Source organism: Aethalodelphis obliquidens, unplaced genomic scaffold (assembly GCF_003676395.1).
Source record: "Aethalodelphis obliquidens isolate GAN/ISIS:26980383/991018 unplaced genomic scaffold, ASM367639v1 scaffold5, whole genome shotgun sequence".
In the NCBI taxonomy this organism is placed as follows: Eukaryota; Metazoa; Chordata; class Mammalia; order Artiodactyla; family Delphinidae; genus Aethalodelphis; species Aethalodelphis obliquidens.
In genome coordinates, this window is record NW_020837949.1 from 71,012,650 (window position 1) to 71,035,301 (window position 22,652).

General features: G+C 37.3%; 1 protein-coding gene across 10 annotated transcripts in view; it reads left to right on the plus strand.

Annotated features, from left to right (window-relative positions):
- Positions 1-22,652, plus strand: part of HDAC9 (histone deacetylase 9) — a 581,092-nt gene that overhangs the window by 430,009 nt on the left and 128,431 nt on the right. For all 10 annotated transcript variants that reach the window (XM_027102607.1, XM_027102608.1, XM_027102611.1 and 7 more), the window contains one exon: positions 4,720-4,838. In XM_027102607.1, coding sequence (XP_026958408.1) covers positions 4,720-4,838 — 119 coding nt within the window. The remainder of the gene's footprint in view (positions 1-4,719; positions 4,839-22,652) is intronic.

A 22,652-nucleotide genomic window follows, 5' to 3' on the forward strand; every position in this document is an offset into this window, starting at 1 on the left:
ACTGTGTTTGGGGTCTCCTTTTCGCAGGGTGCAGGTTCGTAGTTTCCAGTTTTTTGTGTCTGTTCCCAGTGGCTAAGATTGATTCAGTGGGTTTTGGAGGCTTCCTAGTGGAGGGAACTAGTTTCTTTGTTCTGGCTCATGAGGCTGGATCTTGTCTTTGTGGTGGGCAGGCCCATGTCTGGTGGTGTGTTTTGGGGTGTCTGTGACCTTATTATGATTTTAGGCAGCCTCTCTGCTAATGGATGGAGTTGTGTTCCTGTCTTGCTACTTGTTGGGCATAGGGTGTCCAGCACTGTAGCTTGCTGGTCATTGTGTGGAGCTGAGTCATGGCGTTCAGATGGAGATCCCTGGGAGGTTTTCGCCATTTGATATTATATGGAGCTGGGAGGTCTCTGGTGGACCAGTGTCCTGAACTTGCCTCTCCCACCTCAGAGGCACAGCCCTGACACCTGGCTGGAGTGCAAAGAGCCTGTCATCTACACAGCTCAGACTTTTGGGAGGTCTGAGGTCTTCTGCCAGCTTTCAGTAGGTTTTCTGTAGGAGTTGTTCCACATGTAGATGTATTTCTGATGTATTTGTTTTGAGGAAGGAGATCTCCATGTCTCAGTCCTCCGCCATCTTGAAGCTCCTCCCCTGGATCCTTTTTTTGCAGATTGTTGCTAACTGTACTGTTTGCTACTGTGCTGTCTTTGCTTTTAGGAAATGCGTAATAACCCATACATACACACATATCTAAAGGTTTTTCTGGGTCTGTTTGCCTGCTATATATTTAAAGCCATGAGTTCATTTTTTTTTTTTTTGTGGTACACAGGCCTCTCACTGTTGTGGCCTCTCCCATTGCGGAGCACAGGCTCCGGACACGCAGGCTCAGCGGCCGTGGCTCACAGGCCCAGTCACTCCGCGGCATGTGGGGTCTTCCCGGACCGGGGCACGAACCCGTGTCCCCTGCATCGGCAGGTGGACTCTCAACCACTGTGCCACCAGGGAAGCCCCCATATGTATATTTTTATAATTTTCTTCCAGTGGGATATTGGGAAATAATGAGGGACTAACACGTATGCTTTGTTTGCTGTGTTTTACCATAAAATCCAATAATTCAGATAAAATATTAAATAAATGCCTTTGAGGATTTGTTCTATTTAAGAAAAATTATATTATTTTCCCCACTCAGTACTCCCAATATATTTTCAGTCTTTCAAACATGATAGATCTTTTGAATAAATATCAATCTAGACTAACATAAAAAGAAGAGTACAAACACTTCCATGTACATTGCTAAAATACTTGCCACAATAAGGAGATCTGTGGAGTCTTAGTCTCATCAGTTTATCAGAGAACTGAGTATTAAAGAGTTTAATACTAACAATGGGAAAATAAATAAGTTTCAGTTCAAAATTTAGCACATCTTTAAGCCAAACAGTATTTGCAACATGGTAGACACTGAATCCATACTTGTTAAAATGCCTGAATGAACCTTATCAATATCACCACCAATAAGCACCTGTTATCATAGAGTTCTTCAATACCCAGAATCTATTGTAGCATAGCTTTACACAACTCTTATAATAGTGCATCATTGACTCATTCAACAAACAGCTACTACTCGGACACAATTCTAAGCATGTATATTTTTAAATGGAAGGAGTTTATCAAGTGATGTATTGTTTTTCAAATTTTCCATTTTTCCTTATTTTTTGGAGTGAATTCAAGTGTATAGGATTAGTCTTGTGAAATAGAGCATTTTGAAAGCCTGTGTGAAATTGTAAAATCCATGTTTGTATATTCAGGAATAACATACATAACAAATGTGGTATTTGCTTCAGACAGAAACTAGTGGATTCTGTATATTTGGAGATATGTAGCGTATCTCCAAATAAACATATTTCCTCTGTAAGTGGGTAAGGTCTTTATTAACAAAATAGTTGCATTGGAATTAAAACCAACTCCAGTCCATATCAAATTTCCAATTGCAGACCAAATTTCTATTTTGTTCTAAGGTTAGACCTTTTTTTTTAAATTATGGCAAAAATGGACATTTACAAAAATGTTTTGTTGGAGGGAATGGTTTGTGTCTCATTCTCTTTTTTAGTTTATGCCTTCATTTTGATGGAGGCATCCAATACCTTCCTTTGATAATGTTTGTGGGAGATAATATCTTTTTGTTTGATATTTTAAATATCTGAAACTCTATTATCTACTCAGTTTTGCAACTTGGATGTATATGAGATTATAATTTTTAAAATATTTTCCTTAGACTTTCCTTCATAACATAATTTCCTAAATGGGTCCTTCAGTTTTCTTGCCTGTTTTTCACATCTCCGTTTTGTGTTGTACTTTCTGAGAGAATTTGTCAACTTTATCTTCTAAAAAGTCTATTACACATTTTGTTTGCTGTTTCTTCTTTTTCTTAATAGCACCCTCTTTTCATTTCATAGATGTATTATGTCTTTGAGGATAATCAAAATTTCTGTAATTATAGTCTCTTCCCTGCATTTTCTCTTGTTTGCAGAGTTCCCTTTCATTTATTCATTTGTTTGCATGTTACTTTTCTTGTCTTTCATGCTAGAAACTTTCTTCACACAGTCCATCATATTTGAGAAAGGGGCATTGAAAAGATAAGTGAGAGCTCTGTATAACTGAGGGGGCCTTTTTGACTGGTGAATTCACTATAGGAAAATAGAGGAAAAAACCTGACTGTTGGTCTGAGTGACTCAGAAATGTCAGTCTCTCTAGGTATTTTCTCTTTGGCCAATTTGTTCCTCCAGGAAGACAGAGAAAAGTCAGCTTGCTTTTTTCCCTCTCTGCAGATTTACACTTATGCTTCAGCTTTCCCCTCTGTACATCATCTGTAAATTTCCCATATTCTAAAATTATGTTTGCAGACCTTGTCTCCTGTTCTATCTTTGTCTTTCAAAAATATATACATATACATTTTATATCCATATGTAGAGAGAAGCCTTTATGGAGAAGGTAGTAAGTGAGCTGTGCCTTGAAGGATGTTTACCCTTCAATTAATCTTACAAGTATAGATTGACTGGGGAGAAAGAATAGTAGGGGAGGAAATCTTCCAAAGAGAGGGAAAGGAGGTGGAAAACTATAATGCATGGTTACTGTAATGCATATGACTGAAGGGACAGCATTGCTTAATCATCTACCTCCATATTTTCCTAAGAGTGTAGTGTTTGTTCTCTAAGATTGTACATAGGATTAATCAAGCTAAATAGATGGAGTGCCTTGGTAAAACACTCTTGATTCTTTGAGACAATTTATTCCAACATCTAATATTCCAACAACATACATAACATGGCTATTTCACACATATGAAAAGTAGTGTCTTCATAACATGTGACACTTTTGTAAAAAATTATTGGTATTATTAGGAAGGAACAGTATTGCATATCTCTCCTGATAATGTGTTAGAGATTCTTAATTTTACTGAAGAGTAAAATAATGAAGTGGTACATGGTAAACAAAATTAAATTTTCACTTTCACAGACGGGCCAATTCAGGTATAAGTAGCTTTCCAAATGTTGGCAAGGCTATCGTGGAAGTCACTTACATGTACATTTATGATTTTGAAGGATTGAACATTTATACTTTTATGACAGTAGTACAGTTATGAAAGAAAGATATTTAATTCATTTTTATCTCTATGTAGGTAAGTTTCAAATAAGTATTTTTTTATTTTATAACGTGAACAACTTCTTGTTTACATGCAAAAAGATTTAAGTATAAAACTAATATGTGGTCATTGTAAAAAATATGGGAAATTTGCAAATATACAAAAGTTAGAAGAACTTAATTATGTCATCGTTCAACGATAGCTATTTTAATATTTGGTCTAGTTGTTTCTCCCAAACACACAAAAGAGAACTTACTAATTTTTAAATTCACGGTAGTGTGAACTATTCCCATTTCATTAAATAGTCTTTGAAATTTTGAATTTAAATGATGGCACACTGGTCTTGAAGCCTGCAGCAAAAAACCATTTGGTTTTATAAAGCCCAGTAGCATCCACTAGTCATTCTCTCTCAAATCCAGCTCTGAGGAGGAAGGGGTTAGGGAAGGCTGAGAAGGCTGAGGAGGTAAGTGCTGAAGTGTCTGAGTGGGACCAGCAGGGGCTGCTGTCAGGGATGAGACTGCCACATTCCTGGTGTCTCTGACCTTGGACTCGCTTAACATTATAATCTGGATTCTATTAAAGGAATTTCGTGTTTTTCCTTTGCAAGAGTCACCCCCTACCACGACAAACATTTTAAAATGTTTCTTAAAAAAAGTTGGAAAAGCAACTTTTTCCCAAAAGAAATTTATAGTTCAAATTTACACCAAGTTCTCACTAACTGGAGCAAGCCGGGTTTTCACTAAAGCTTCGACTTTCCTCTGTAAAACATTAGTCACTCCCTTGGAAGAAGCAGTTTTTTATAGGCAGTGGGATAAAACAGCCACAGATGTTCATGTAATATGACGGGCTTTAGAATGTACCTGCAAAGCATTTTTTTTTTCTTAATTTGGAGAAAAAAGACTGAATTGGGATGCTAAAATAACAGTGATTCAGTATTAAGAAAATGATAAGTTTTTGGTCCATTCAAATAGTGTTTTCTTTTCCCCTTTTCTTTATTCTTGGGATGTTCTTGAGGTTGTACCAAGTCATTTTCACTGCACAATTTTTAAAGGTATTTGCCATTCCCATGGGTAACTGGTTGCCTTTTTACCGTGCAGGACTATAGTGAAGCCTGTGGCCAAAGAGTTTGATCCGGACATTGTCCTGGTTTCTGCTGGATTTGATGCATTAGAAGGCCACGCCCCTCCTCTGGGGGGCTACAAAGTGACAGCAAAATGTAAGTAATAGACAGCATTTTTTACATGTGAATAGTAACTTAGGTGAGACTTTCAAAAATGATTTTAGATGGTGTTCACTGCTTTGTCAGATTCACTCCTCTGTAGAAATTGGTCTTTAAGAAAAGCAAAGTTAAATCATTGCCTTTGGTGGGCTTGAAGGGACATTTCAGCACCTTTGGTTTTTCAGGAGTTGTGTTTTGCTATTTAAAGGCAGAAGTGATAGGGCTTCTGTTTAAAATATGTTAAATGACTTGAGAGGTCTAGAAAAGCTACTGGGCTTTTGCAAGTAGAATGGAAGTCACTGCATTTATTTCATTGTATATGGGGTAGAAATAGCAGTTTCCCAATAATGCTATGCTCTTCTAGGTTTTAATACAAAAGTGTAGTTCCCCTTGCTCAGAGGTTCTGTACATGCCTATGGGCAATGATCAGGATCTCTACTGGTATTCTGTTGTTCTGCAAAGGTTAACTTTTTGGCTGTATTCCTTAGTAGCTAGACACCAAATGAACAAATGAATTTTGTGTCATATTGTATTTGAATAACATGACCTAATGGAATCTGGTATAAAGAGTCTTTCTTTAAGAAGAATTTCCGTGCTCTCCGAGTATGAAAACAAGGCATATGTATAGTCCACACATGCAGATGTATGCTGGCACTCTGGATATATATTTTTTAAAAAAGATGAAGGGAAAAAAGCAAAATTACACCAAGAATAGTATCCACTATTGTGTATTTTAGTGGGGGTTGAAAAGAAACAAACTGAAAACAACCCAAATAGTTTTAAGTGAGAGAGATGTGTTTGGAGCTAATGTGTTTTATTAATTTGAAAAGAACCAAAGAACCAGTATTATGCCAGCCTTTGTTTTAAATTGGCTTTACATGTGACAGAGTTTTCTGCACTTTAATTCTTCCAGTAACGTTGTTAGGTAGTAGCTATTTTTAACATCTGTTATTTACTCAGCGTTCTTGGTGCCTTGTTGTCTATTGAAAATATATTGAAAGAGGCAGCTCTACAAACACAAACAAAGCATAATTCACAATTTTGGTAAAATTGAATAGAGAGGTGTTTGTTCACATCCCATATCTTTATTATCCTTTTTCTTTGTGGAATCCCCCTCACATGGAAGTCAGTCTTTTCACTGCAGATAAACCTCATTTGAGTCAAGACTGGTGAATAGTTTACTTTAAATAAAGGGGAAAAAAATGCTTGTACCCTAAATTGAGAAAAACCCAAACAATAGAAAACACATGGAGCAAAGATGGAAATCTAGAAAAGGTGTCCTTTGCCATTAAATCCAAGAATCTCCCTCAGAGGGAGGAATGTCTATATTTGGATCTTTCTCCCTGCCAAGGGGAAAAGTTGTAACAAGTCTGAACTAGCTGGAAGGAACTAATCTTTTTGTTTGCTTGTTTATTTGTTCATGTTTTGCCAAGTCAAATTCAAACTCAAATCTCAAGTGTCATCTTGGAAGTTTCTACCTCTTGTTAGCTTTAATACAATGCACCAAGACCTTCTTTATGTTGTGTTTCCTTTATAATTTGGGGGGATGCTCTTCGTTGTTTTCTATCCCAGGATAAGTTTATCTATAATTTCTCCAGTCCCCCCCCAATCTATTTCTTCTCTTTTTTGTCTTTTCTATTCAACAGAACATTGCTTCCTTACTAGCTGACTTGTTTCCTAAGAAAAACACAGATACAAATTTTAAAAATTGACCCTTTGTTGAGTATATGCAGTTTAATAAGGAAAAGATACACAATGAGGAGAGGCAATCTTAGAACCCAAAGAGGCTGTGGTAAAGGCTATCTAAAACAGTTCACGTATTTCATAGATGAGAAGATGAATTTATTTTACCATCTGAAATACTTGGGGTTAAAACCCAAGTGCTTATCCTGAATTTGTAGTTAGATGAAATTGCATAAGCTTTTACTGGATGTTTTCCACAAAGAAAAACGTTTCATAAAATGCACGAGAATAGGGGCTTCCCTGGTGGCACAGTGGTTGAGAGTCCGCCTGCCGATGCAGGGGACATGGGTTCGTGCCACAGTCCGGGAAGATCCCACATGCCGCGGAGAGGCTGGGCCCGTGAGCCATGGCCGCTGAGCCTGCGCGTCTGGAGCCTGTGCTCCGCAACGGGAGAGGCCACAGCAGTGAGAGGCCCGCGTACCGCAAAAAAAAAAAAAAAATGCATGAGAATAGAGAACTTGTGTGCATACTACAGAGGCCATTTTGGTGCCCAGGACCCTTAACCACAAGCAGTCTGTGACAGACACCGACTAGTTCCATGCTACTTAAATGAAAAACAGCAGGACATCATATATGAGCAACTTTTTGTATAGATCATCTCATGCAGGTCTCAGTTTGCCAGCTATATTTTCTAGAGATGCTGCCATCCTAACTGGGTAGAGGTTAGGATTACTGGACCACTGTATAGTTATTCCCCAAATAGCATACACCTGGGTCTCTTTTTTTTCCTTTCTAACCACCTGTCAAATGCATTTATATTGCTTTGGTCTGGACAGACAATTAATATTGGTCCTTCACTGTCCTATGCCAGAAGTCATTCTCCATTTGAGGGGAGTCCCAAAATGAGGCTAGAAATGGGCTAAAACCTAAAGTAAAAAGCAGGTAGAAATGAAAGAAACACATTTCTTTCCCATTCCTGCAAAACCCACCCTTGCCCGAAGTAGAATGTTTAAGGATTTTAGAGAGTAGTTTGGAGGATACTGTCTTGTCAGAGATGCCAAAATTTTGTCTTAGCACATTGAATAAATCCTCTAAAAAACTTTTGTTTGATAGTTCTGAAAGGAAAAGATAAGTCAAAATGAAAGTGTTTTTGTTTTTAAACATCTAATTAATTCCCTGATTTTTTTTTTTTTAAGTATTGGTTGATACTTTGACAAAAGTCTCAGCTCACATATAGAGGTAATTTAAAATTAAAGTTGATTCTTGGCTAGTAGTATTTTTCTTCCTCTTTTCTCCTCTCATCTCTTCACATATGGAACGTTCTTTGCTGTGAGAGTAGAATACAAATATTCAGATTTGTTTGTGCTGAAGTTTTAAATAAATTAGCTTAATTAGTTGTTTGAAATCTATGCTGTTCTTCCAATTAACCACCAGGATTAAGGCCCAAGCTGAATGGAATGAGTATCTTTGTGTCCTACCCTAAACTTTACATCAAACTTTACCTTAAAGTTATCAGCTTATCTTTTTAAATACTCTTGTTTGGATCTTGGAACCGTCTTCAGGTTACAGTTTAAGAAGTTTGGCATAAAACAACTAAGTGCCATGTTCAAACAGTAAAATTGAGTAAAATTGATTCACCATATTGCAGCACCCCCTGGCTTAACAGTGTTGTCACCATTAAAAAAAAAGTTTTAGTTCAAATTCATTTTACAGCAAAACATATTTTTTCTTTCTTTTCCATACATCTGTATATTTTCTGTTTTCCATGGCTTCAGGTAGTGAACTCATATGTGCAAATTGCTTTTATCGTGTAAAAACTTCCCTTTCTTTGGAATAATGCAAAAATCATTGGGAGATGATAGCCATGTGTGATTAAAAAAAGCAAACACATGCTCTTTTTATAAACAGAGAGTAGTTTTATAGTCCTTGAGATAGAAACCACTTCCCTCAGCCAATACACAAGTGTTATTTTGACAAACAAAGAATAGATAATAGTTGGGGAAAAAATCAAATAACATGTCTTAGAGTTTTGAATTACCATCTTCTCCTTGATAGAATGTTTTATTCTTTTGAGTGACCCTCTCCTTCCTTTTTCCCTTGTGGAATGTCTGTCAGGGAGATACACTATTGTGGGGCAGATACCTGTCTAATTGAAGTGGTACGTAGCTGTGAGTTAATCTCGGGGAAGGACAAAAATTCCTTCATTGGTTAATTCTCCAGAAATAAGTCTCTAAGAAGTTGAGTGCTAAGCCAGTCAACAAATCAGTGCCAGGAGACAAGTTCGTTAAACATATGAGGCGATGCTGATCTACTTCATCTGCTAATGATGGATGTTTGTGCTTCTCTCGTGCGTATTCAGGAGGGTCTGTTTCACAGTGTCCTCTGCCATGCGTTTTATTTGTCCATAGAATTGAAGGCAGACTGAGCCAGAAGTATAAGTAGATTTTCATTTTTACTTGTTCTTCCCTCACTAATGATTCTGCTTTTACCTTAAAATGTCCATGGCTGTCTGAGGTCTCTAATTTTCTCCCCATTATCAAAGCCTGTAAAGGACTTGATCATATTCACTGTGTGTTTTATTACCCGATTATACTTTTTTAAATGAGTACATTCCAGCTAGTGTGTTAGTTCTGTTTGGCAGTTGAATCTTTTATTATTTTTCTGCAATTGTGGCAACAATGGTTTGTCTTCTCATAATAGAATTTCAGGCCACAGCAAACAGGTGTGGAGAAAAGAAGTGTCTGGAAGACACCTACCAAATGTCACTTCATGAAAGATCAACCTTAAACTTGAACTGCTTCTGTTCTTTTATATTAGGGTGGAAATTGGGGGAATATCATGCTGGTTGATTATTCAAAGTATCCTCCCATCCATCTATCATCAGATTAACCTCTGTTACATACTTCTGTGCTGTGTCCTCAGAAGCTGGACCAGCACCTGGCACATAGTCTAAGTAACTTTATTATTTCTTTTTAATGAGTAAAGGCAAAATGAACCCATGATTTCTTAGCTAACTCAGACCCTTTCTTCCAGTATATTTGATGCTACTTGAATTGGGAGTTCATGATTATTTTTGGTTTTGCTATCCCTCTATCACTGCTACTTATTTCCAGGTCTTAGACTACATATTCATAACTCCTATAATATTTTAATGAACACAGCCCTGTGTTTCTGACAATGGTCACTTATTCAATATTTCTTTTAATAGAAATATTATTGAAAATATTGTAAATATTAAATGGGAAGTAATGATTTCCTTAATAATGGGCCTTGGGCAGAAGCACTGAGTATTAAAAACTGCTAGAATATAGATGGTGCGAAAACTCATTTCATCTCTCCTCAGAAAAACAGGACAGGGGGAGAGTGACTCCTTTAAATAATATACCTGAAATAAGTGTGAAAAAATATGGGAGAGTGCAGAAGAGCTCGTTTGGGGGGGTCAGAAGCTCTATGTTTAAATCTCAACTTTGTTCCTAATTAATTTTGTAATCAAGTTAGTTTCTTAATCAGCCAAAAAAAAAAAAAGTAGGAGAGTAGGGAAATAATTATACTTACAACATAAGGAATGAATGATTAAGCATTGTGAGGTAATAGTTTTGAATTTTATTGTGGATATCATTTCAACAATTCTAAACATTCAACAGAAGTCTGAGATTTTAGATGAGGTATTTGAACACAAAATACACAACGCAAATGTAAGAAGAATTTTATACTCTTATTTGAACAAAATGGTCAGAATGGTCCTAGGAAGCTATTCAGGATTCTAGGTGAATAAAAAGCATATGTCCATTCAGTTAAAAGTCAGGTTAGGAGGAGAAGTACCTTTGTCTCACATTTTCGTATCCACATGCATTCTCACATTGTAATTAGTCTGGGGCAATTGGAATAAATTACGATTCTTTTTTGAAAAATGAGACATCATTATTTTGTAGTGAGGATAACTCAGGCACTGCCTGCCTAAAAACTCTGCAGTTTGTCTTGGTATATTGAGGTGTGCTTGGATCTTGACATTATTAATATGCTGATGCAGAAGAAATTATCCAGTGGTGCATTTTTAGCAACTGAACTATCTGAAACACAGTTAAGAATCAGAAAACAGAAGAACTTCTGAAATGCAAAAATTGATGCAGAAGGTCCACTTATAAATGTATAGACATACCTTCTTGCTCTTACTGAGATTCTGCTTAATTCTTTGTGTATATAACTAGCATACTTGATTATCTAATTTTCCAACTGATGCAAATTTAAGCAATAGTTTGGAAGTAGAGGTAGATGAATGGATGGTGGGCATATTTCTGTCTCAGACGTTCTTAAATTTGAGTTTGCAGGCCTCCTGGGAATCCATGGATAGAATTCATGGGGCTCATGAACTTGGATGGGAAAAAATTACATTATTTTTACTAATCCTGCCCCTTATTAGCTGTATGAATTTAGGAATGTATTTTCTCCCATTATAAATATAGGCAACAAACCATAGCGATATCAGTAAAATAGGTAGCCTTGTCGCCAATAGAAATGGCAGCTGTTTTCATATCACTTTACTGTTGTGTAGATATTTCCAATGATCAGTTATTCTCACCATTACTTTGAAGTGATGATATATGTCAGACCAGCTGCTCAATTAGTTCTTTGATGCAGTAATATAGAATTAGATGTATTACACCATGGCTTTCCTCCATATTTTGGTAGCTCCTTTCTATAGTAGTTTATTTTGTTTTCTGTGTACTTTATTATGTACATTTTAAAACATTCTGAGAAGGGGTCCATAGGCTTCACTTCAGACACACACACACACTCAAGCACACACACACACACACACGATCTTTACCTTGAAGCAGAGAATAGTTTGTCTCTTTCTACTTGCTGATTTGCTTCTCCCATTATGCCTGGCATAATTATTTTGTTATATATTACTGAACTTTGAAGTAGACAATAAAAAAAAATGAATGTTCAGTTTTTCCAGAGATTTCTTATCTGTAAAACAAACTTCAGATATGTGTTGCAGGGCAAGCTAATCTTCATATCTCATAACTGGAAGTCACACCGACATTTTAAACATCATATCAAGGATTTGCACATTGATATGTCATCATTTTAGAGAGAATAAACTAGTGTAATTTGGGAAATTAGAAATTTTGTCTAAAATCATACATCCATTCTAAATATTTTTTATTTTGGGCGATTTAAAAGATGTATAATACAGAGAATTATATAACAACTTTATTACTTCCACTATTCAGAATTGGCAGCAGCTAAATATTTTTATTATGTTTACTCCAAATCTTTTGTTTATAAAAGAAATAAAAATTGCAGATGAGTGAGGACTTCCCTTTAATCACTGAATCACTGTCTCTAAGTCTTATTCCCATTCCCCTCATAACCACTGTCATAATTTGTATACTTTCCTGTACATACATGCACACACACACACACACTTGCACACAAACACACACTATACAATATTATTTTAGTGAGTATGGTTTTTAATTTACCATATATAGCAAAAGGTAAGTATTTACATTATTCTGTACATATAGTTTAAGGAAGTTGCTTTTTTTCACTTTTAATATCTTTGTTTTGACATATGCTCATGAATGTTTATATATCCTTTTAATTTCTCTGTACTGGGCCATTATGGACAGACACCATAGTGTACGTTATCTGTCCTCCTATCAATGGACCTTTACGTTGTTTCCAGGTTCTCACTATTGTGAATAGTGTGGAAGTGAACATCCCTTCACAAGTCTCCTGTTGCCTGGATGTTACCTTACCTGACGTTTCTAGTCAGTTTGGGCTTCTGTCTCTTTTTCAGTATGAAGCACTTACAAACATGGAGGGAGGCAGCTGAAGAAGGAAGGAATGCCTTCTACCTTCCATAACTATTCCTCAAACTGCAGTACATGTCCTTTGTCTCACAACCACATACACCCACCAAATCTGCTCTTTCCTCTTCTCTTTACCATTTTACACTTTGTATATACACCCCTTCCTTTCAAGTTAAAATTGGCAGAGAGGCTATTGGGTACTAAAATTCTTCAAGTCTCATCCGAACTTTAATGGGCTAGAAATCATGTGATAGATAAAATATTATAATTTTAAGGTGTTTTTAAGCAGTACTTTGGGAATTAAATTTAAATCGAAAAGATGGGCTACTCAAAGCCCATCTGACTGGCTATGCTGTGAATGACTGTGGAGGGCACCATGGCTCTGAGGTTGAAAGCACAGGCTGGTCATCCAGTAGACAAGTCATAATCCTGGCCTGGGCCCTTAGGAACACCACAGGAATGTCATTTCAACGTCTTGAAGATTGTTTTCTTACCTGGAAAAGGAACGTTAATTTCGTTCTGGCAGTGTTGTTTTTATTGTTGGTACAGTAATAATACCTACTGGAAATCATTGAGTGTTTACTCTGTGCTAGGCACTGTACACAATACTTCCCTGCATTTTCTCATTTCATTTTTATGATTAAATGAGATAATATATATGAAGCACTCTTTTGTTTTATACCCTGCAATCATGGATTTTACAGTCACATAACTTCCAAATTTAAAAAAAAGTGACAGAAAAATTAAGTGACTTGCTCACAGAGCTGAGGAATAACAAAACCACACCTTGATCTCATGTCTTTTAACTTCCAGCTCAGCATATTTTCCACTTGGCTCAATGGGTTATTAAAAATATCCCAGATAAATAAGGAGAGTTTTTAATTACTGTAGAAGCTTATTCCAAATTGAGAAAATACAGAAAAAATAAAAGGAAATTTTCACAACAAAAATGTTCTTATTTAAATAAAATTCTCCAAGTCAAAAAAGTAACCAGAGCTCTTTTAACATATGGGAGCTTACCATTTTGCAGACCGTGTGCACTGTTTCTCATGAAGCTTTCTGTGCAAGAACTAGTTAGGGACTCATTTTGTCTTTGGCTCAAAATTTCTGCATACCAGTACATCTCTTTGTTGTGCTCTTAAGCAAGTACATTGCCCCCTGCAAAGACAGGGGGAAGTGGATTTACAGGACATTTATATTCAGAAATGTCTTATGCAACACGGCTTCCTTATATGTAACTAACAGTCATTATAATAAGCAGCATGGTTAATTAAGAAGGGAAAATGTCAGCATATAAAAAATTACAAATCTTAGATTTGGGAATGATTTTATTTTTAAATGACAAGCAAAAGATTTATTCAGTGAGAGCTCCATGTTTTACTGTTACCCTGCCTTCATTTTCTCACTCAATTGCCTGTTTCCTTATACCACATGACAGCTCAGATACCAAATTATAGAAGAATATTTTCCATCTGCAGTGCTTAGTTACTGATGTCATGAAACAATCCTTAGGCTACGATGACTACTGCTTAACTTTGAAGAGCAAAATTACTGTAACTGTACCATAACTGGGGCCAGGTCAACATTGCTTTTGAAAATAAAATACATACATCCTGAAGGAGGATGACAGCTGCAACTGTACAGTAAAATACATGCTATATTTCATTGATACTTTTTCATACTTTAACATGTCTGAATCGGAATACCTCTTGCATTTGATGGCATTTAATTGTTGGGTGGGCAATGTTTTTTTTTTTTAATTTACATAGTGGTTTGTAAAAACATGGTCACAATTATTTTGTGCTGTAATTGATGACACCTTAGACTAAATGAAATATGTAGTATTTTACTTTTTGAGATGTTGTTTTAAAAATCCCAGCCAAAGACCATACTAAAATTATAGCTTAGATTTCCATTTCATATTTCCTTTACAGACTTCCAATGATTGAATAGAGTCTTGAGAAAGTAAAAATTAAAACAATAATATAATATAAAACAACCAAAAGTATTATCAAGGAGAAATTTCAGGTAGTGGATTCTCTTAATGGGTTTGCTTTTAATTCAGACAAAAAATTGTTTCCCCTTGGCCTGAAATCGTGATGATCACGCTAAGTAAAACTGGTTTCCAACTCATTTTACAAATCAAATCAGTACAGTGAAGAGTCAGGTAGTCAAACGATTTATTAAGTAATGTCATAGGTCGGAGCCAGTAGTATAAGGGCCTGGGCCACAGCTACATGACTGATAATCATCTACTAGCACATGTGAGGCTGATGAAGTTATCATGGAAATTATGGGGAATGAATGTGTACTTTCCTCTTACAGGAAGTTTTCCTCACACTGCTCTCATGGGCTGGAGAATCACTACCATCTAGTACCACGGTTTCCGAACTAGCAGGCATCAGCATCACCTGGGGGACTTGTTAGGTGTGCTGGGCCCCACTGTTAGAATTTCTGATTCATTATGTCTGGAGTAGGACCTGCAATTTGCATTTCCTACAAGTTCCCAGGTGAGTGCTGATACTCCTGGTCTAGGGATCACACTTTGAGAACCATGGGGCTAGTTATATAAAGAAAGGACACAGGACTTGGAATTAGTTGATCTGTATTTTGGGTCTAATTGGCAACCAACTCACTTTTCTGTGACTTAATATTCTTGTCTCTCAAACAGAAACAGTACAAATTATATTTGTTTTGGCTAAGCATGGGGCTATTATGAGAATCAAATGAGGTAATAAACTTGAAAAGATGCTTTGTAATATATGATACTGTAAATATGAGAAGATATCAGTGATATTGTACCCATTAAATTTGGGGATATTGTTGTTTTCATACAAGTAAGCTGGGTTCAGAATTCTAAGGCAAAACAACTTCTCATTCTTAGATGAAAATATATTCTAAATATTTAGTTATTTTTAAATGTTTAACATATTTAAATATTTAAAGATATTTTAAAACATCTGAAATAGGTAGCTATTGTTGCTTTTTATAGGGAGATGGCTGGAGTCCCACATATCTCTTTTCTCCCTGAATCTTTTTCAACAGAACCTCCAGACTTGTCCCAAGTGACACTGGGGCTCATGGCCACAGATAAGTCACCAGGAATTGTGGCAACTGTCTTAACACAAATTCTTATGATTCCGGAGCATTACAGTTAATGAGCCTCCTCTGCCCAGTATTTCCCTCAGTCACTTCCATGGACTTCCCCTTATCTCTTCACCTAAATAACATAATTGTTACTCAGTAGAGTACAATGAACTCTACCAGGTCCCTTGGTAGAAAGAGTACTTTAGAAATCAGCTTTCTCCTAAACAAATAACAAGTGTTGGTGAGGATGTGGAGAAAAGGGAACTTTCAAACATTGTTGGTGGGATTGTCAACGGGTGCAGCCACTATGGAAAACAGTGTGGAGTTTCCTCAAAAAATTAACAATAGAACTGCCATGTGACCTAGTGATTTCACTTCTGTGTACTGTATTTACCTGCAAAAAACAAAAACATTAATTTGAAAAGATATATGCACTCAACGTTCATTGCAGCATTATTTACAATAGCAAAGATATGGAAGCAGCCCAAGCGTTTGATGATAGACGAGTGGATAAAGAAGATGTGGGGTATATGTATAATGAAATATTTTAGTCATAAAAAAAGTATCAGTAATTTTTCCATTTGCGACAATATAGATGGACCTAGAGGGTGTTATGCTAAGTGAAAGAAGTCAGATAGAGAAAGACAAATACTATATGATCTCACTTATATATGGAATCTAAAAAACAAAACAAACAAACAAAACAAAATGAAAACAGAGTCATAGATACAGAGAAAAAAGAGGTGGTTGCCAGAAGGAAGGGGATGGGAATGTGGGTGAAATAGTGAAGGGGATTAAGAGGTACAAGCCTCCAGTTCTATAATAAATAAGTCATGGGGATGTAATACACAGAATGTAAGAATCTTATGATTCTTATGTAATCATAAGAAATATGATTAATTATATTGTAATAACTTTGTATGGGACAGATGGTTACTAGATTTATCATGGTGGTCATTTTGTAATGTATGCAAGTGTCAAATCATTATGTAGTACACCTAAAATTAACATAACGTATGTCAACTATATTTCAATAAAAAAGAAGTGGTTGAAAAAAAAAAGAAATAAGCTTTCTCCTGATCTCAGAATTTGATGTATTTTCTTTTCTTTTTTTAAAAAAATTTGTTTATTTTATTTATTTAATTTTGGCTGCGCTGGGTCTTTGTTGCTGTGCGTGGGCTTTCTCTACTTGTGGCAAGTGGGGGCTGCTCTTCCTTGCAGTGCACGGGCTTCTCATTGCGGTGTCTTCTTTTGTTGCGGAGCACGGGCTCTAGGTGTGCAGGCCTCAGTAGTTGTGGCATGCAGGCTTCAATAGTTGTGGCACGTGGGCTCTGTAGTTGTGGCTCGTGGGCTCTAGAGCACAGGTTCAGTAGTTGTGGCGCACGGGCTTAGTTGCTCCATGGCATGTGGGATCTTCCCAGACCAGGGCCCAAACGCGTGTGTCCTGCATTGGCAGGTGGATTCTTAACCACTTTGCCACCAGGGAAGCCCCCAGAATTTGATGTATTTTCAATCAAACAATGTGAAATGTGATGAGATAGAGATGATGGTGATAGATAGATAGATGATGAGATAGATAGAGACTTTTCTTCCAAGTTGTTTTTAAAATGCCATACTTATTTTAAAGAAGTTTTTTCATCCTCTCCCCAACCTACCTCTAAATCTTAGTACCAGCTTGTTCCATAAGAAATTGTATGGATCTAACCAGATTGTAAGCTCTTATTTATCTCTTCCTATCATTTCTTCAGATTTTTAATGTGTAGAATTTTTCAATCTAAATGAGTCAGCTGCATAAAATAATTTGATGTTTATTTTCACGTTGGAAGTGAAAGAGAAATGCCTAGGGTTAGGAACATCAGTTTGTAAATCTCTGCTTCAACTACTGCATATTTCTCTAATGTTCAGCCTTTATTCAGGAGTGACTTAGGTGGAGTCATATATAACGATATAAATGTATAGGTAAGCTCTTCATTCCCTACTGTTTTCCTCTTTTCTCTGCCTTGATAGAATATGTCTGTAACTGGAGGAGCTGTCTGCTTCAGAAATTATTTTACCAAATCATTGACCATCTATTACAGGTCATCCCTATGCTTAATATTCTTTTCCTGCAACTACAATATAATTTGCACTTCCTACCATACATGACCTCTTTCCTCTCTCTACGTGACCCTATTCTCCTTGGTCCTCCTCTTTGTTCATTATGCTCCAGACCTGCAAATCTTTCCATCTCTCAAACTGGCCAGACTCCTGTCAGGTCTGTGCATAGGATATTCCTTTTGTCTGAAACCCTCTCTCCTTCAGTGTTCCCTGGCTGTTTTCTCAGCTCAGGTATTATCCTCTCAGAGAGTTCTTCCCTAACCACGTGTCCAACCCTGCCCCCCCAATCATCCTCTACTGCTTGCCCTAATTGCTATTTGCCAAAACTATGCAATTTGAGGCTATTTTGTATTGTTAACTATTTATCCCCAGGCCTAAAACATCTCCTCACTCACTGTCCAGACTCAAAAGATATTTATTGATTTTCATTTATTGGATGATTTTTCTCTTAAAAAAATCAAATGACCTCATTTAAAAATGTATTTAAATTCTGCAAAGTCAATCTATTTTTTTTCTTTTACTTGAAAAGTTCGGTAAATGGGTGTATATTCAAGATACTTTTATAAGCATCCAAGTTGAACCATGTTTGTTGCTATTAAAAAAAGAAAGAAAAGAAACAATAACCAGACTAGCAGGCAGTATGAGATAGTGGTTCAAAAAAGCAGGCTCTGAAGCGTACCTCTCTAGGATCGACACTTGGTTCTGACACTTTTCTAATTGTGTGACGTCGGGTAACTTATTTTACTTTAGTGACACTCAATTTTCTCTTCTGCAAGTGGGACTATTTCATAGGTTTGTGAAGATTAAATAAAAACAGCCCATTTTCACCCTAAAAACTAACATTTAATAGGCCCTCAACAAATCTTAGCCAGAATTATATACTGTTAAAAGTATCATGTGCCTTGAAAGTGCTTTGGATTACAAGTTTAATACAGTCATAGAACACTACGCTTGTTGGAATTGAACAAGTCTGGATCTGTGTCTTGATAACAAAATATAACTATATGGCTTTTAAATACTTCAAACTAATTTACAGATGAAAACAGCAATAATCAGCAATTGTTAACAAAATGCATGAGTCTGTAGATTTTGGGGGATCACATTTGTTGGTGGAACAAATCTCCCAGACACCTACATAACAAGGAGTCAGTCTAGCTAGACAAGCTCATATAGGTAGTACAGGCTAATGATACCTGGGACAAACAGCAAACTTCTTCATTTAGTAAGAATTTCCATAAACACCTAAAAGATTTTTATGTGCAAAAAAAAAGGACCCTTCATGTTGTTTAAGATAAAAACAAGGAATAAAACTGAGGGAAGGAACTTCCCTGGTGGCACAGTGGTTAAGAATCCGCCTGCCAATGCAGGGGACACGGGTTCGAGCCCTGGTCCAGGAAGATACCACGTGCCACGGAGTAACTAAGCCAGTGTGCCACAACTACTGAGCCTGCAGTCTAGAGCCCGCGTGCAGCAACTACTTAAGCCCGCATGCCTACAGCCCGTGCTCCACAACAACAGAAGCCACCACAATGAGAAGCCTGCACATAGTAAGGAAGAGTAGCCCCCACTGGCCCGAACTAGAGAAAACCCATGCACAGCAATGAAGACCCAACACAGACAAAAATTAAAAACTGGAGATTGGTTCAAGGTGGTGGAGTAGAAGGATGTGCTCTCTCTCCCTCTTGCGAAAGCACCGGAATCACAACTAACTGCTGAACAGTCATCAACAGAAAGATGCTGAAACTCAGCAAAAAAGATACCCCACGTGGAAAGACAAAGGAGAAGTCACAATGAGACAGTAGGAGTGGCGCAATCACAATAAAATCAAATCCCATAACTGCTGGGTGGGTGACTCACAAACTGGAGAACACTTATACCACAGAAGTCCACCCACTGGAGTAAAGGTACTGAGCCCCACGTCAGGCTTCCAAACCTGGGGGTCTGGCAACAGGAGGAGGAATTCCTAGAGAATCAGACTTCGAAGGCTAGTGGGACTTGATTGCAGGACTTCTACAGGACTGGGGGAAACAGAGACTCAACTCTTGGAGGGCACACAAAGTACTGTGTGCATCAGGACCCAGGGGAAGGAGCAGTAACCCCATAGGAGACTGAATCAGACCTACCTGCTAGTGTTGCAGTGTCTCCTGCAGGGGGGGCGGGGGAGCGGCGGTGGCCATGGCTCACCATGAGGAAAAGAACACTGGCAGCAGGAGTTCTGGGAAGTACACCTTGGCGTGTACTCCCAGAGTCCACCATTAGCCCCACTAAAGAGCGTGGGTAGACTCCAGTGTTGGGTCACCTCAGGCCAAAAACCAACAGGGAGGGAACACAGCCCCACCCATCAGCAGACAAGCAGGTTAAAGTTTTACTGAGCTCTGCCCACCAGAGCAACAGCCAGCTCTACCCACCACCAGTCCCTCCCATCAAGCCTCTTAGATAGCCTCATCCACCAGGGGGCAGACAGCAGAAGCAAGAAGAACTACAATCCTGCAGCCTGTGGAACAAAAACCACATTCACAGAAAGATAGACAAGATGAAAAGGAGAGGGCTATGTACCAGATGAAGGAACAAGATAAAACCCCAGAAAAATAATTAAATGAAGTGGAGATAGGCAACCTTCCAGAAAAATAATTCAGAATAATGATAGTGAAGATGATCCAGGACCTCAGAAAAACAGTGGAGGCAAAGATCGAGAAGATGAAAGAACTGTTTAACAAAGACCTAGAAGAATTAAAGAACAAACAAACAGAGATGAAAAATACAATAACTGAAATTAAAAATGCACTAGAAGGAATCAACAGCAGAATAACTGAGGCAGAAGAATGGATAAGTGACCTGGAAGACAGAATGGTGGAATTCACTGCTGCGGAACAGACTAAAGAAAAAAGAATGAAAAGAAATGAAGACAGCCTAAGAGATCTCTGGAAAAACATTAAACACACCAACATTTGCATTATAGGGGTCCCAGAAGGAGAAGAGAGAGAGAAAGGACCAGAGAAAATATTTGAAGAGATTATAGTTGAAATAATATGGGAAAGGAAATAGCCAGCCAAGTCCAGGAAGCACAGAGAGTCCCATACAGGATAAATCCAAGGAGAAACACGCCAAGACACATAGTAATCAAATTGGCAAAAATTAAAGACAAAAATTATTGAAAGCAGCAAGGGAAAAATGACAAATAACATACAAGGGAACTCCCATAAGATTAACAGCTGATTTCTCAGCAGAAACTCTACAAGCCAGAAGATAGCATGTAGCATGACAGACTTAAAGGGAAGAAAGGGAAGAACATACAACCAAGATTACCCGGCAAGGATCTCATTCAGCTTGGATGGAGAAATCAAAAGCTTTACAGACAAGCAAAAGCTAAGAGAATTCAGCACCACCAAACCAGCTCTACAACAAATGCTAAAGGAACTTTTCTAAGTGGGAAACACAAGAGAAGAAAAGGACCTACAAAAACAAACCCAAAAGAATTAAGAAAATGGTCATAGGAACATACATATCGATAATTACCTTAAACGTGACAGGATTAACTGCTCCGACCAGAAGACACAGGCTTGCTGAATGGATACAAAAACAAGACCCATATATAGGTCTGAAGAGACCCACTTCAGACCTAGGGACACATCCAGACTGAAAGGGAGGGGATGGGAAAAGATATTCCATGCAAATGGAAATCAGAAGAGAGCTGGAGTAGCAATACTCATATCAGATAAAATAGACTTTAAAATAAAGAATGTTACAAGAGACAAGGAAGGACACTACATAACGATCAAGAAATCAATCCAAGAAGAAGATATAACAATTATAAATATATATGCACCCAACATAGGAGCACCTCAGTACCTAAGGCAACTGCTAATACGTATAATAGAGGAAATTGACAGTAATACAATAATAGTGGGGGACCTTAGCACCTCACTTACAGCAATGGACAGATCATCCAAACAGAAAATTAATAAGGAAACACAAGCTTTAAATGACCCAATAGACCAGATAGATTTAATTCATATTTATAGGACATTCCAGACAAAAACAGCACATTACACTTTCTTTTCAAGTGTGCACAGAACATTCTCCAGGATAGATCACATCTTGGGTCACAAATCAAGCCTCAGTAAATTTAAGAAAATTGAAACCATATCAAGCATCTTTTCTGACTACAATGCTATGAGATTAGAAATCAGTTACAGGGAAGAAAACATAACAAACACAAACACATGGAGGCTAAACAACACATTACTAAATAACCAAGAGATCACTGAAAAAATCAAACAGGAAATCGAAAAATACCTGGAGACAAATGACAATGAAAACCCGACGATCCAAAACCTGTGGGATGCAGCAAAAGTAGTTCTCAGAGGGAGGTTTATAGCAATACAAGCCTACCTGAAGAAGCAAGAAGAATCTCAAATAAACAATCTAACCTTACAGCTAAAGGAACTAGAGAAAGAAGAAGAAACAAAACCCAGAGTTACCAGAGGAAAGAGATCATAAAGATCAGAGCAGAAATAAATGCAATAGAAACAAAGAAAACAATAGCAAAGATCAATAAAACTAAAAGCTGGGTCTTTGAGAAGATAAACAAAATTGATAAACCATCAGCCAGATTCATCAAGAAAAAGAGGGAGAGGACTCAAATCAGTAAAATTAGAAATGAAAAAGGCGAAGTTACAACAGACACCGCAGAAATACAAAACATCCTAAGAGACTACTACAAGCAATTCTGTGCCAATAAAATGGGCAACCTGGAAGAAATGGATAAATTCTTAGAAAGATCTAACCTTCCAACACTGAACCAGGATGAAACAGAAAATATGAACAGACCAATCACAAGCACTGAAATTGAAACTGTGATGAAAAATCTTTCAGCAAACAGAAGTCCAGGACCAGATGGCTTCACAGGTGAATTCTATCAAACATTTAGAGAAGAGCTAACACTCATCCTTCTCAAACTCTTCCAAAATATAGCAGAGGGAAGAACACTCCCATACTCATTCTACGAGGCCACCATCACCCCAATACCAAAACCAGACAAAGATACTACAAAAAAAGAAAATTAAAGACCAATATCACTGATGAATATAGATGCCAAAATCCTCAACAAAATAAGAGC